Source organism: Protopterus annectens, chromosome 1.part2 (assembly GCF_019279795.1).
Source record: "Protopterus annectens isolate FY-2018-M chromosome 1.part2, PAN1.0, whole genome shotgun sequence".
In the NCBI taxonomy this organism is placed as follows: domain Eukaryota; kingdom Metazoa; phylum Chordata; order Ceratodontiformes; family Protopteridae; genus Protopterus; species Protopterus annectens.
In genome coordinates this window covers 916,180,265-916,194,305 of record NC_056727.1, presented here as the reverse complement: position 1 = coordinate 916,194,305, position 14,041 = coordinate 916,180,265, and the positions used below count along the sequence as shown (strand labels likewise).

Below are 14,041 nucleotides of genomic sequence, written 5' to 3'. Positions count from 1 at the left end.
AGTCCCTAATCCGACCTGGTCTGAGGGGACATGTTGGATGGCTCCTTTTTCTAGCAGCGGAATCCCTTTGACTGAGTAGAACATCCAGGATTTTCTTGATAGGAGGGGGAGTTGACGAGAAGGGAATGACATATCCTCCGGAAATTATTCATAGAACCCATTGGTTCTGGGTGATACCTTGCCAGGCCTCCAGGTATAGTGAGATTCGACCCCTGACTGGCTCCAGAAACGCACAGTCGGGCCTCCCATCAGGAGCGGCGGTAGGGAGAACCACGAAAGGAATCGAGGTCTCCCGAGTTACAAGGGCCTCCTCTGTCCCTAGGGTGGCATCTACCTGAATAACCACCCCCTCCCCCTGCCTCTGGAGGGGGACTCACCTTGTGCATTGGGGAAAGAACCTCTGATTTCTTGAACCACATCTTCCCACCCCTCTGGGCCTTGGGATAAGGCCTAGAGGGAAGGGAAAAACAGACTCCTACGGCAGACAGAGTTTTTCCCTCTTGCTCGCACCTAGTGAGTGTGTCTTTCACCTTGGTTCCGAACAAAGAGGAACCATCAAACGGGGCGTTGGTAAATGTAGACTTGAAGGCCTCCGCGAAATGACAAAAGCGCATCCAGGCATGTCTCCTAAGAGCGACTCCTGAACTTGCTGCCCTACTCGCTCCCTCGGCTGCATGAGAGATCAGCCTCATGGAGGAGTTTGCAATAGAATTGAGGGTAGACATCTGAGCGTTGACCTTCTGAGCCACCGCCTCAGAAACGTTACCTGTTAAGAGCATCTCCAAGCTCCTTTAGGAGATCTCTCTGGAGACGTGTAAAGTGTGATAAGTAATTCAGTGACCGCAAAGTAAAGGCCGCTGAAGAAAAAGTACAGTTTTGTACCTACCATAAATGTAGATGTTCGAGGATCCACATTGCTGCAGTCATAACCTGTGGGTAGTCCGCTGTCCTCGGTCGGCCCGAATACCAAAGTGTTAGGCTGGCGTCGGTCATGGTAGCTCAGATCTGACGTCAGTACGCAGTAGTACTAAAGCGCATGACCGACGCCATATCCTCAGTCTTTCTTGCCCCAGATGTCAAAAGGCCTAAAAAGGAAAGGCCATAGCCAAAAAAAAAAAAAGAAAATACCCAACCACCAATATTGAGAAAATAATAATAATTATCCCCAAAAGAAACACAGCAACCCCAAACAATAGAGGGGAAGGAGGGAGGGAAAATTGGACTGCAGCAATGTGGATCCTCGAACATCTACATTTATGGTAGGTACAAAACTGTACTATGTTCTTCGTCTCACATTGCTGCAGTCATAACCTGTGGGTAGAATCCCAAAGCAAAGGAAAAGGGAGGCTGGCAAAACTAAAAAGCATTAGGAGCTGCTAACATGCCCTGTAATACTGCAGTGGCAAACCCAGCCCTAGACCTGGAATAAAGAGGGAGATGGTAATGTTTAGTAAAAGTGTGCACTGAACTCCAAGTAGCTGCCTCCAAAATATCCTTAGTAGCTACCCCCCTTAAAAAGGCAGTAGATGTGGCAGTAGCCCTAGTGGAATGAGGTCTGATCCCAGCCGGAACATCCTTTCCATGATGAGAATAACAAAAAGCAATACAATGGCCAATCCACTTAGAAATAGTTTGCTTTGAAACAGCTTTCCCTTGTGAACCCAAAGCAAAAGAAATAAATAACTGTTGAGTCTGCCTGAACTCTTTAGTTCTACTCAAATAATAGCGTAACTGCCTGTGAATATCCAAAGAATGCAAGACTTTTTCCCCTTTATTTTGGGGATCAGCATAAAAAGTAGGCAAATGAATAGACTGGTTCAAGGCCACATTAGAAATAACTTTAGGCATAAAAGTAGGGTTAGTACGCAAGGACACCCTGTCCTTATGGAATATCAGGAAGGGTTCAACTGCCATGAGAGCCTGTAATTCAGATACCCTCCTAGCAGACGTAATGGCCAACAAAAAAGCAGTCTTCCAAGACAAAAACTTCAACTCAGACGTAGCTGCAGGTTCAAAAGGAGGTAAAGTAAGCTTTTCCAACACAAAATTGAGATCCCAGGAAGGAGTAGGAGCTCTACGTGGGGGTCTTATGTTCTTTGCCCCTCTAAGAAATTGTTTAAACAAAGGGTGAGAAAATAATGGAGGGTCACAATCATAGTGAGCAGAAATGGCTGCAGCATGAACTTTCACGGAGGAGAAAGACAAACCCTTGTCTAATAATTCAGTAAGGTACTGCAGAGCAAAACTCAAATTAGGCACTGAAACATCAAAATTCTTTGCTGTGCTCCAAAGAAAAAATCTTCTCCATTTATCAGCATAAACTTTTCTAGTACTAGGTCGTCTGGCTTCCAAAATGACATTCAAAACTTGTTGAGGAAGCTGCGACCCCCCAGGGCCTAAAACAGAATATGCCAGGCTGTCAGATGCAGGGACTGTACCCTGACATTGAGAAAATGATTGCTTGCCTGGGACAAAAGATGCGGAGTTGGTGGCAAAGGCAAAGGAGGCTCCTGTACTAAACTCCTCAGCAGAGGATACCAGTGCTGACGTGGCCAATCTGGTGCTATTAGAATCATGCAAGGCTTGTCCTGTCTGACTTTCAAGAGTACCCTGGGAAGGAGAGGCAGAGGAGGGAAAGCATAGACGTGAAGGTTGTTCCAACTGAAAGATAGAGCATCCACTTTCCAAGCTTTTGGGTGAAACATCTTTGTGCAAAATTTTGGTAGTTGGAAATTTAGTGGAGAAGCGAACAGATCTATGTCTGGAGTTCCCCAAGCCACTGTCAACTGTTGGAATACATGAGGATCCAATTTCCACTCGTGGGGATCCACAATTTTTCTGCTTAAAACATCTGCTAAGGAGTTCTGTGCTCCTGGCAGAAACCGTGCTTGAAGAGTGATGTGCAAACTCAGAGCAGTCTCCCATAAAATCATAGCTTGTCTGCAAAGAGGGTACGAATGGGTTCCCCCCTGCTTGTTGATGTACCACATGACTGTTGTGTTGTCTGTTTGAATCAACACCTGTCCCGGTAGAAGTAAATCTTTGAAAGCCATCAGGGCAAATTGGACTGCTAACATCTCCTTCATGTTGATATGCAAATGCTGTAGTCTGGGAGGCCACGTGTCTTGAATCCATTTCCCATTGAAGTGTGCTCCCCAAGCCAAGTCGGAGGCATCCGTCGGTAAGATCTGACTCGCCTCTGGTCGGGTCACAGAGTCCCTTGTTTAGGTGACATTCCTGAGCCCACCACAAGAATTCCTTCTGGATGCAGGGTATTATCTGAATGACAGTGTACAAATCGTGGCAGTGTTGAGTCCATACACTTCTGAGATACCATTGTAGCTTCCTCATATGCAGTTTGGCATTGGGAAGTACCAGAATGCAAGATGCCATGAACCCCAAGGCTTGAAGGACTGTCCTTGCAGTCAGCCTGGACATTAGGGATAATTGCTGGAAGTATGGGTGAAGATGTCTTTGTTTGTCCGGGGTCAAAAAGGCCATCTGAGAGGCTGTATTCAGTCTCACACACAGAAAGCACATGTCCTGAGAGGGTATTAGACTGGACTTTGTTTCGTTCACAGAATACCCTAGGCACCTTAAAACTGTCATTACATACTGTAGATGCTGAAGTAACTTGACTTTGTCTTGAGCAAGAATCAGGCAATCGTCCAGATAAGGGTAAATTTGAATTCCTCTTAGTCTTAAGAAGGCTATCACAGGAGCCAGGACCTTTGTGAACACCCTGGGCGCAGTAGATAAGCCAAAGGGCAATGCAGAGAACTGATAATGAAAAGTACCAGCCCGAAAACGCAGGAATCTCCTGCAGCTGGGCCCGATAGGAATGTGAAGATAAGCCTCTTTGAGATCCAGAGTTACCATCCAGTGATCTTTGCCTAGCAGAGGCAGAAGTTGCTGTAAAGTTAACATCTTGAACTTTGGAATGTCTAGGTATGTATTGAGAATGGACAAATCTAGAATAGGCCTCCAAGTGTTTCCTTTCTTTGGCACAAGGAATAGGCGAGAATAAAATCCTAGGCCTACTTCTGACGGAGGTACCACCTGGATAGCCCCCATTTGTAAAAGTAAAGAAATCTGTTTGTGAGCCTCCAGCCTTTGCTGAGGAGGTACATCTGGCATGCCTTTGAAAGGAGGCAAGGTGTGAAAATAAAACTTGTAGCCTTGATTTATAATGTCCAACACCCATTTGTCCTGGGTGACCAAAAGCCAATTTTGTTTGAAAAGTGCCAACTTTCCTCCTAGAGGAGCTGCCAGACAGGAAGAATCTGGCAGCTGGAGATACAGGTCATTGGGTCTGTTTACGAAAGGCTGACCCCTGCCCTCACCAGAAGATTGCGCAGGAGAACTCCAAGTCCTAGGTCTGAAAGAACCCTGAGCATGAGCTCTGCCCCTACCACGTCTAGACCTGCCCTTGGACTGAAAATCGGAAGAAGGGTAAGACCATCCTTTTGCAGGCCAATTTCTGCTAAACTTAGGGGGCTGCACCTGCAAAAATTCCTTAACCGTCTGCATGGACTTAGCTTTGTCTTCCATTTTTTTCAAAACTGACTCCACAGGAGAACCAAAAAGCACTTCAGATTGAAGAGGAGCATCCAAAATTCGAGCTTTAACATGCTCTGACAAATTTTGATCCTTAAGCCAGGCATGCCTATGAATAACTGAACCAGTGGCAGCCACCCTGGAAGAGGCCTGAAGGGCATCAAAGCCACACTGCAAGGAATGCTTACCAACCTGATCAGAGGCATGAACTAAGTCCTGCAATTCCTTACACTCTATACCCTCAGCTAAAGCATCTACCTTAGATTTCAACTGACTTAACAGAAAGTTCTGATACTTCAGCATATGAAACTGGCAATTTAAAGCCATCATAGCTAGCGTGGAGGAGGTATACACTTTTTTACCCCACCTATCCAAAGCCCTAGAATCTTTATCCAGAGGTACTGGATTCTTAACTACAGAAGCCCTGACACCCTTAGGTCCCTGACTAATAGTTTCTGGGTCAGCCCTAGGACTCTTATACAAATATTTATGAGCCTCTGGAACTCTGTAATACCTGTCTGGCTTGACAGGGGCAGGTGGTAAAGAATCAGGATTAAGGGAAGCTTCAGAAAAAACATCCTGAACAACATCTAAAACAGGGGGAATAGCCAAAGGCCTATGTTGTGGCAAAAACAAAAATTCCCTAAGCCTCTTACGAGAATCTGAAAAATCCTGACCTTCTCACTTAAAATGCTCCCTCATGGAGTGCAGGGTTTCAGAAAAGGAAAAATCCTATGGAGGAGAAGCAGGACGACAGGAATCCTCTGCATCCGAATCAGAATAAGGAGGAAAATCCTGAATGTCCTCAGCTGAAGACTCAGAGTATTCTGAGGAATACTCTAATCCCTCCACATCTGTCTCCACCCTAGGCCTCTTGTCTGGAGGGGGCATAGAACCCCTGATTAAAGTAATCAAATCCTCTGCCATTTTCAGCATATGTTTTTTAGGAACAGAGCCCGAAGAACTAGGGCTGATGCCTGTGCCAGAAAGACCAGGTCTAGCTTTAGTAGGGCCTTTAGTGACAGAAGTAGAAGGCCTAATAACCTTTTGTAAAGATGGAACTACAGAAACTTGAGAAGCCCCTTCGGCCTGACCTAACTCCTGAGGGGCCAATTCCTGTAAAATTAAAGGTTCCCCCTGTGATTCAGCTGAAACCTCGGCTGGATCCACAGATTCAACCGTAGTCTCCATAGAACCGGCGTCCGCAACGGACGACTCATCCTGCTTAGACTTTAACAATTTATCTTTTCGCTTCTTTGCGGTAGCGGGCGTCGGAGGATCCGACGGCATGTTGTAGTTACACCGCTTACCGAAAACAAGCCTAGCACAATCTAACCTGCGTTTAATGGTGCGCTTATTAAATCTAGTGCAAAAGCGACACCCGACTACGTCGTGCTCAGGCCCCAAGCAAGGAATACAGAGAGAGTGGTAGTCCCTATGAGGTATCTGTTTCCCACAAGAAATACAATTATTAACCTTTTCTGACATCCGGTATTAACTGAGGCAAGAAAAGACAAAAAATATTCCCCAACGGGGTACTTAGCCCAACTTGGTCTTCGGTCTGAAACTCGAAATACGAAAATTTCAGGACGCCGAACGGCACTTGCAAACGCTGCTTCTGCTTCGGACCATGCGGCAAGAAAGACTGAGGATATGGCGTCGGTCATGCGCTTTAGTACTACTGCGTACTGACGTCAGATCTGAGCGACCATGACCGACGCCAGCCTAACACTTTGGTATTCGGGCCGACCAAGGACAGCGGACTACCCACAGGTTATGACTGCAGCAATGTGAGACGAAGAACATCGTATGCTTCCCGTAACGGTCTATAGTCCTAGACTCCTTGTTAGGGGGATGGATGGCGGAAGAAGTCTCAGCCAATTCCTTCTAGGTGGCCGCTGCCACCACCATGGCATCCACAGGGACTCCCTTGGATAGAAATTCTTTATCAGGAGGGGCACACAAAAATTTATTGTGTCTCCTGGGGATTGGTTCCACAGAGTCAGGGGTTTCCCACACCCTTCGACAAACCAGATCCAGAAGCTCAAAGGGTGGAGACACCCAGGAGGCGGAGGGCTGAGCACCAAAGGACTTCAGGAACACCGACTCCTCTTCAGAGGGGGCTTTGAATGGCCAGTCACATCTTTGCTTCAAAATCTCTAGGACGTCAGAGAAAGAAACATCCTCAGAGGATGACTTAGGGGACCCCTCCAATTCCTCGAGGTCGGTGTTTGACGTGAGAGACTCATCTTGGGAATCTATGTGCTTCCTTCTTGCACGTTCTCTTTCTGGGTGGCTCCTCAGGCAAAAACTCTGAGGGGCCCTCAGAAATATGGGGACCACTCGTGGGGGTACCCTGAGGCCTTGGGGCTCCACTGTCAAGAGATAGAGGGCGATCAAAGACCTGCACCGGTGCTGTAGGGGACAGAGTGACCGAACCGTATGATGCCGCTGACTACCTGGCCAGCACGCTCCGCATGGCCTCAAAAGCTGGTCCTCCCGGGTCTGAAGATCGATCAGCCTCCGAAGCCAAGACAGGAGTCAGGCTTCCCCGCACCAAAGCACAGAGAGGGAGACTAAGAGCAGAGAGATGTCCCAAAGCCTCTCCCTCGGGTCCGACTGAGGAATCCTGAGTCCTGAACCCAGTGGACAGTGCCGACGGGGTCGGAGCTGACATCGGAACCAATAAACCAGGAGGAGCTGTCGGAACTGACCTAGGGACATTACATGGAGCTGAGCACTCCAGCTCCGAAAGCTGAGATGTGCTCAGAGGAGGAAGTATCGATGTAGCCGACTGGGTTCGAAGCCGAAAACAATTTTGCCAGTACTGGTGACTGAAGAAGTCACTGCACCACTCTATCGACATCCACATCCGATAAGGTCCTGGAGGATTTGGAGGATAGGGAAGGAGACCGAGACCTCCTCTCTGAAGGAGACCTGCGAGGAGGAGATATCGGTCTAATGCTAGGCGACCAGCTCCGAACAGGCTCCAAGAAAACCGGAGCCGAAGCAGGTTTCATAGACACTGACACTTCCTGCAGCCCCGAGGCCGAGGATGTCATTGAAGATTTAGCTGTTTTCTCCGGCGGCTCCGAGGATACTGATGGAGCAGGGGGATCGCTTTTTAGCCTTGGAAGATTTAGTTTTTGATGGAGAAGACTTAAAGCTGGAAGCACTCTCCAAACCCTCCTCGAAGAAGGGTTTCAGAAGTCCCTTCAAAATCAATTTGTTCTTCCTTTCCTGAAGAACATGTGGGCTAAAAGCATGACAAAAACAACACGATTCCTGGAGGTGAATCGCTCCCAGACAGTACACACAAACAGAGTGTCCATCAGTGATGGACATCTTATAACTACACTTGGTGCACTTCTTAAAGCCCAAGGGCTTATGCTCCTTAGAATCTTTAGACATAGTTATCACAAACACAGAAATAACTAACTCAACAACTAGACCAACGGTCAATCAGCCACAAGCACGGGAACAGAACAAACAGTACACCACAAAGACCTCTAACTAAAACGGTTCTAGACACAAGTACAAGAGGAAGGACTAATTCCTCTAATTTAAACGGTTTTAGCCCAAGGGAAAAAAGTTAGCACACAAGGTAAGCAAGGGGACAGACTAGGTCCTCTAACTGAAACGGGCCATTTCCAACGAGCCGACATTCGGCTCCGAACCCACAGGTAAGAATGTAGGCGAGATTGGACTACATAACATCCAGGGAAACTATCACTTGTGCTTCAGGGAAGAAACAGGGTTGCTTGGAGGGAAGACCGCTTGGTGACGTGAGGAAATGCCCTCCGTGGACAGCCAATGCACCAATTAGCCGGGAGGGGGCTGATGATCAACAGGCAAACACACAAAATAAATATATTATACTGTTAATAATCTATTCTAATTGGATATAATTTAGGTTACTGAAACAGTGTGGGGAACTATCGACAATTAAACTGTACTGTCAAACTCAACCTCAATCCAAACTACTGTAACTTAACTTCTGTTTGCGAGAGGGGAACAAGGCCCCCTGGTCCTCCCAATCCCTCTTGCTCTGTATTAACTTAATGGTTGCATTACCTCTAAGGAATGGGAAATGTACCGTTTAGCTCTTCTAAGAGATAGTGACATGCAGAAGCTGCAATGTTACATTAAGGGTGGTACGGGAGTACTGCCTTGTACAAAAAGGATGTATTTGGGTTTGTCCACATACAAAAATATGAAGTTACTTTTCAGGTTTTACTGTAAATATTTGCAGTTTGATCTGTTGTGTATTCGCAATATGAAATTCATTTTTTTGCCATTTGCCCGGCAATGAAAGATTTTAAAAGAAAGTTGGATAATAAAATGAAAATGAATACATTAGTGACTAGATATTAATATTCAACAGAAAGCACAAGTTGCTGAATCACATTTACATTCTACAGTTACAAAGGTGTTAACACTGAAATGGTTTATTTTCCTTCACTGGTTTAACATAAGCATTTTGCAGAGACTCCTTTTTATTTCACCAGTCTTAAAATAAAATATGAAAGTTCTCAAAACTATTGAGCAAACTGAACTATACTGAACTATGCTGCACTGTTAACCCATGATAAAATAATTCCCATAAAGTTCAGTATTACTCATACCTGTTATTTTTAATGTTTATATGTCTAAATTACAGTTAAGCAAAGTCGAGTTCTTTCAGATAGATTATAAACATGTACTTACTTATCTATATTTGAATAAAACCATTCATATATGCACCACTTGTGTGCCTTTGGAAGTTTGAGTAGGTTCCGTAATCGTAAACCTATTTTCTGTGAAGCTTTCTTATCTGGTGTTCCCATAGTTGGCGTCATTTTCTGAAAAGAAAGCAAGATTAATAACATTTGTGGTATTAAACCTTAGTCCACTAAAAAAACAAATCAATGGGGAACAGCAGCAGCTGAAATCTACCCTGCCAGTACTAGCTTGGCTTCATGCCCAAGCTTAGCAAACAGCGCTAATATAGGTAGAAAGGCTCTCAGCACTTCCATAAAAATGCTGGATTCCAAAGGAAGACAGAATACTGTACCACAAGGCAAGACACTTTCTAATAATGTGATGCACTAACTGCTGTAGAAGCCAAGGATGGCTTTTAGGCAGTAAAAATATTTTGCACCAAATCATCCAATTGCTGCATTAACACTACCCAGTTAAATAATGATAGTATGACCAAGTATAACAACAATTCTAGCAAGAAGGTCATCCACTGCTATAGCTAGGAGTTTCTACTCTACGCTTGGATCATCTCCTGGGAAGAAAGTGTTTACAGCAGCTGAGCGGGGAAAAAAAAAGTTACAAATGAGAAATGTTAAATAAAGCAAACTGATTAACTAATGGAAGTTAATTTTACCATAAAAGATAAGTACATAACACTATCCACATCCTGTTACCAGTGTAAACAGCATCTCTAGAAAGAAAGGTACTCAAATGAAAAATGATTAATCTCTAAAGGCAAACTACGTAAATGTGTTTACAGGCGTAAACCTGATTAAGGGGACAAAAAAAACAATGCATATATAAAATTCAGACATGAAACAATACTTACCTCAGATCAACTTTCTGAGCTTAATATTTTCACAACGGTCATATTTTTCAAAAGTTTTTGACCCCATGTCTACTGACCACCAAGTCTCCTGCCAATGAAACTCAAACTCATTCATTCCATTATGTTAGGGATCTCCTAAATTCCTGAGGTTAAGCACCATCTGGAGGGACGGTCATTCAGGCTGTCATGATGACTGCTTGTACCTCCACTGCTACTCTATCCTCTGCATGATTTCTGTGGAGAAGGGAAACTCTCACCCCATCAAGGCATGTCTGGCTTAGCCACCCACCCTGACTGAGCCCTTTGGAGACCAGTGTCCCTGGAGAGAACAATACAATCCTTTCCTCATCAGTCATCAGCTCACTTCAACCTGAATGGCAACCATGGAAGCATTATCATCATTACGTACATAAACTTATCTTTGGTTGTTGATGTGAGCACATGCATCACAATGGGGGACCTCCTTTACCATCCCTTGGATGCATACACAATCCTATACATGTCCCACCAGGGCCACCACCACCAGCTTAAGTGCGCCACGCCAATGTCCTCCAGGCACTGGCCATTGTTAGTGTCCAAGTTTTGCTTGCATTTTGGAAAATAGAAAATCACTACTTCCCTTCCCCATGAGGGTGAAAAAGGAGTCGCTTCTTTCTCACCTTTCTCTGACATCAGCAACACTACACAAATGGTAGTTGCCAGGATCACATCTAGGATTTTATCGCTGTATTTTACGGAGCTGTATACTTGCTTAACAATAATGAAAGGTCTCTCACAAACTGACGACACACATTTGCTGTCATGTCTCTACAAATTAATTGTTAAAAGTCCCAATACAAATACCAAAATCTCCTCCTAATTTGTTTAGCTTACACAGTTTGCCATATCTCTCTCTTCTCAAGGGTCATTGTTACATATGGTACATAAACATACCACAGGACACAATTAAGAATAGAAGTCACTGCCTACAGGAATAAAAATGAAGGATGAACTCGGTTCTGTTGGGAAAAGATAAAAACTGCAGAAAATGTACAACACTGAAGATATTACTACTGATGAAGCCCATTTGTGCAGGCAACTTACCATAACTGAAGAAACTCAAATTTGGTAACTAATGCAGTCATAACTTATAAAGATCTCTGATGCAGGCACAGTCCAATGTCTGGCACTATCTTTAAAAGCAGAGAGCCCTTCCCCTGCGACCAAGCTGATTTCATTAAACCTCAGGCTTCTCCATGTCTAGTATACATGGCAGCATCTGTATGGCTGCACCATCTCTGGTTCTTCCTTGCCCTAGATGGACAGAATGCTGGTATAAGGGCAGCATCTGCCCACACCATCTTTGGTTCTTTCTTGCCACAAAGCTGAGAAGAGCAATGCGTTAGGATCTGTAGGACCAAATTATAACTATGGCAGGATTTGCTAAGTTGGGTTTTAGTGACAAAGAATAGAAGCCTTCTTAAGGAATCTGAACAAAGAGAAAAGGGGGAGCAAAGTGCAGGAATGAAGGGGAAATACCATACCGGTCCTCACTACAGCCTGTGATAGTTTCACTGTAGTAGAAGGGAAAGAGGGACAGAAATAGGACAATAACACTGACCGCACTCTAATGTTGACAATTATGGTACTTTACCTATACAATTACACTACATTCTTCTTGGGTTATTGCTGCAGTCAACTTGTAGAGAGGACTCCCAAAGCTTATCTAATCCAGGTGAAGTAGCTGACCAATTGTCTAGATTAAAAATACAGCATTCTCTCCAGGAATGGAGAGACAAATATAACCCCAACCACAGAAATCACATCAAGCCTGCAGTGCCTAGAGAAGGCAAGAATTGAGGGCAAAGAGGATGCCCTATGTATTAACCCTTCTAAGGAAAGCTGCAGCAGTAGTGGTGTCCCTGAAAAAAAGGGGGGCTAATCTTCAACTGTTATGTCTTGCCTTGCACTTTATAACAAAAGTGAATGCAACATGCAAGCCATTTAGAGACAGTGTTTTGTCACTTGTAATCCTTGACTGGTTTCTGCAATGAAGATAAAATCTGACTTTCAGAACGGTTTATTTTTGTCTAGACAGTGCATTAACTGTGTGTGAATACCCACAAAGTCTGGGATACTTTCCCCTTTTGGGGGGGGGGGGGTAGAGAAAAACACTGGCAATTAGAAAGCTTGGTTCAGAGCTACCTCTGTAATGACTTTTGGTAAAAGGAAAGATGAATACCTATGGCCAATGTATCTCTAAGGAACCACAAGAAAAGCTCCATGCACTTGAGAAATTGCAGGTGAAAACACTTCCAGCAGATCTAATGGCTGTCGGGAACACTGATTTCCAGATAAGGAATTTCAAAAGGCAGATATGTTGTTGCCCAAAGAGTAATGATGTTATTTTCTTCCTAACTCAAAACTGAGGTCCAGGGAAGGGCCACTCTCCTTCTAATGGGCCTCAGGTGGATCATACCCTTTAAGAATTGCTTCACTGGGACCTAAATGCCAGGGAGGCTGGGTCAATAGGCAGGCATGCTGAAACAGCTCAGAGATGTACCTTACTGAGGTACAGACTGCACCTGAGCAGAACACTTTAGACAAACACTGGGGAAAGTACAGTTTTGTACCTACCATAAATGTAGATGTCCGATAGGCATGCATCTGCAGTCCTTACAAATGGGTTGTCCTGTCGTCAGGCAGCACTTCGGTCGGCCGGATTCCAAAGTCTGGGTCTGGCCTCGGCTGGTGTCGCACTTCACCCGACGTCATAGCTGCAGTTCTTCGGGTATAAAGGCATCAGCCGACGCCATTTTCCTCAGTGTTTCTTGCCCCAGATGCCAGGTGCCCTCTAGGAAGGCTAAATTTGGATAAATGCAAATGGTTCCAAATAGTAGAGAGCAAACAAAAAATAAGCATGTATGTACATATATACAAACAAATACACCATAATAGATTCCCCCAGCTAGCTACAAGATGGGCAAATACCCAAGGAGTACCACAGAGGGGAAGGAGGGTGGGTAATCCTGACTGCAGATGCATGCCTATCGGACATCTACATTTATGGTAGGTACAAAACTGTACTATGTCCTTCAAGGATGCATCTGCAGTCCTTACAAATGGGTAGAATACCATAGCCAAACTGGGGGAGGAGGAGAAATAAGATTATGGTGTAGTTAAGATCCCTTGCAAAACAGCAGTGGCAAAACCTGCTCGGGATCTGGAGTATAAAGGTAAATTATAATGCTTGGCAAATGTATGCACGGAGCTCCAAGTAGCAGCCTCTAAAATGTCTTTCGTAGCCACTCCTCGTAAAAAAGCTGTGGTAGTGGCTGTAGCCCTTGTAGAGTGAGGCCTGATGTTTTCTGGAGTTTCCTTCCCATGGTAGGAGTAACAAAATCTAATGCAATTTCCTATCCACTTAGAGATTGTCTGTTTTGAAATTGCTTTTCCTTCCATATTCCTGTTGCATATGCTACCAGTAGCTGGTCAGTTTTTCTGTTGCTCTTGGTCCTGTCCAGGTAGTAACGTAATTGTCTATGTACATCCAAGGTATGCAACAGTCTTTCTCCCCTGTTCTTTGGGTTGGGGAAGAATGTAGGTAGGTGGATAGCTTGATTTAAAGATACCCTGGAGACCACCTTTGGCATAAAAGTAGGATTAGTTCTCATGGACACTCTATCTTGATGGAAGATCAGGAAGGGCTGTACTGCCATTAATGCCTGTAGCTCAAATACCCTTCTTGCTGAAGTGATTGCAAGCAGGAAAGCAGTTTTCCATGACAAGTATTGTAATTCTGCTGTTGCTGCTGGTTCGAAAGGAGGTAGTGTCAACTTTTCTAGCACAAAGTTCAAGTCCCATGCTAGCAATGGTGGCTTCCTAGGTGGTTTTACATTTTTAATTCCTCTCAGAAACTGCCTGAGCAGAGGATGT

General features: G+C 44.7%; 1 protein-coding gene across 1 annotated transcript in view; it reads right to left on the bottom strand.

Annotated features, from left to right (window-relative positions):
- The window catches only part of LIN9 (lin-9 DREAM MuvB core complex component), a 2,964,607-nt gene that overhangs the window by 1,778,950 nt on the left and 1,171,616 nt on the right, over positions 1-14,041 (bottom strand). The window contains exon 5 of the mRNA XM_044059638.1: positions 9,265-9,398. Within this exon, the coding sequence (XP_043915573.1) occupies positions 9,265-9,398 (134 nt within the window). The remainder of the gene's footprint in view (positions 1-9,264; positions 9,399-14,041) is intronic.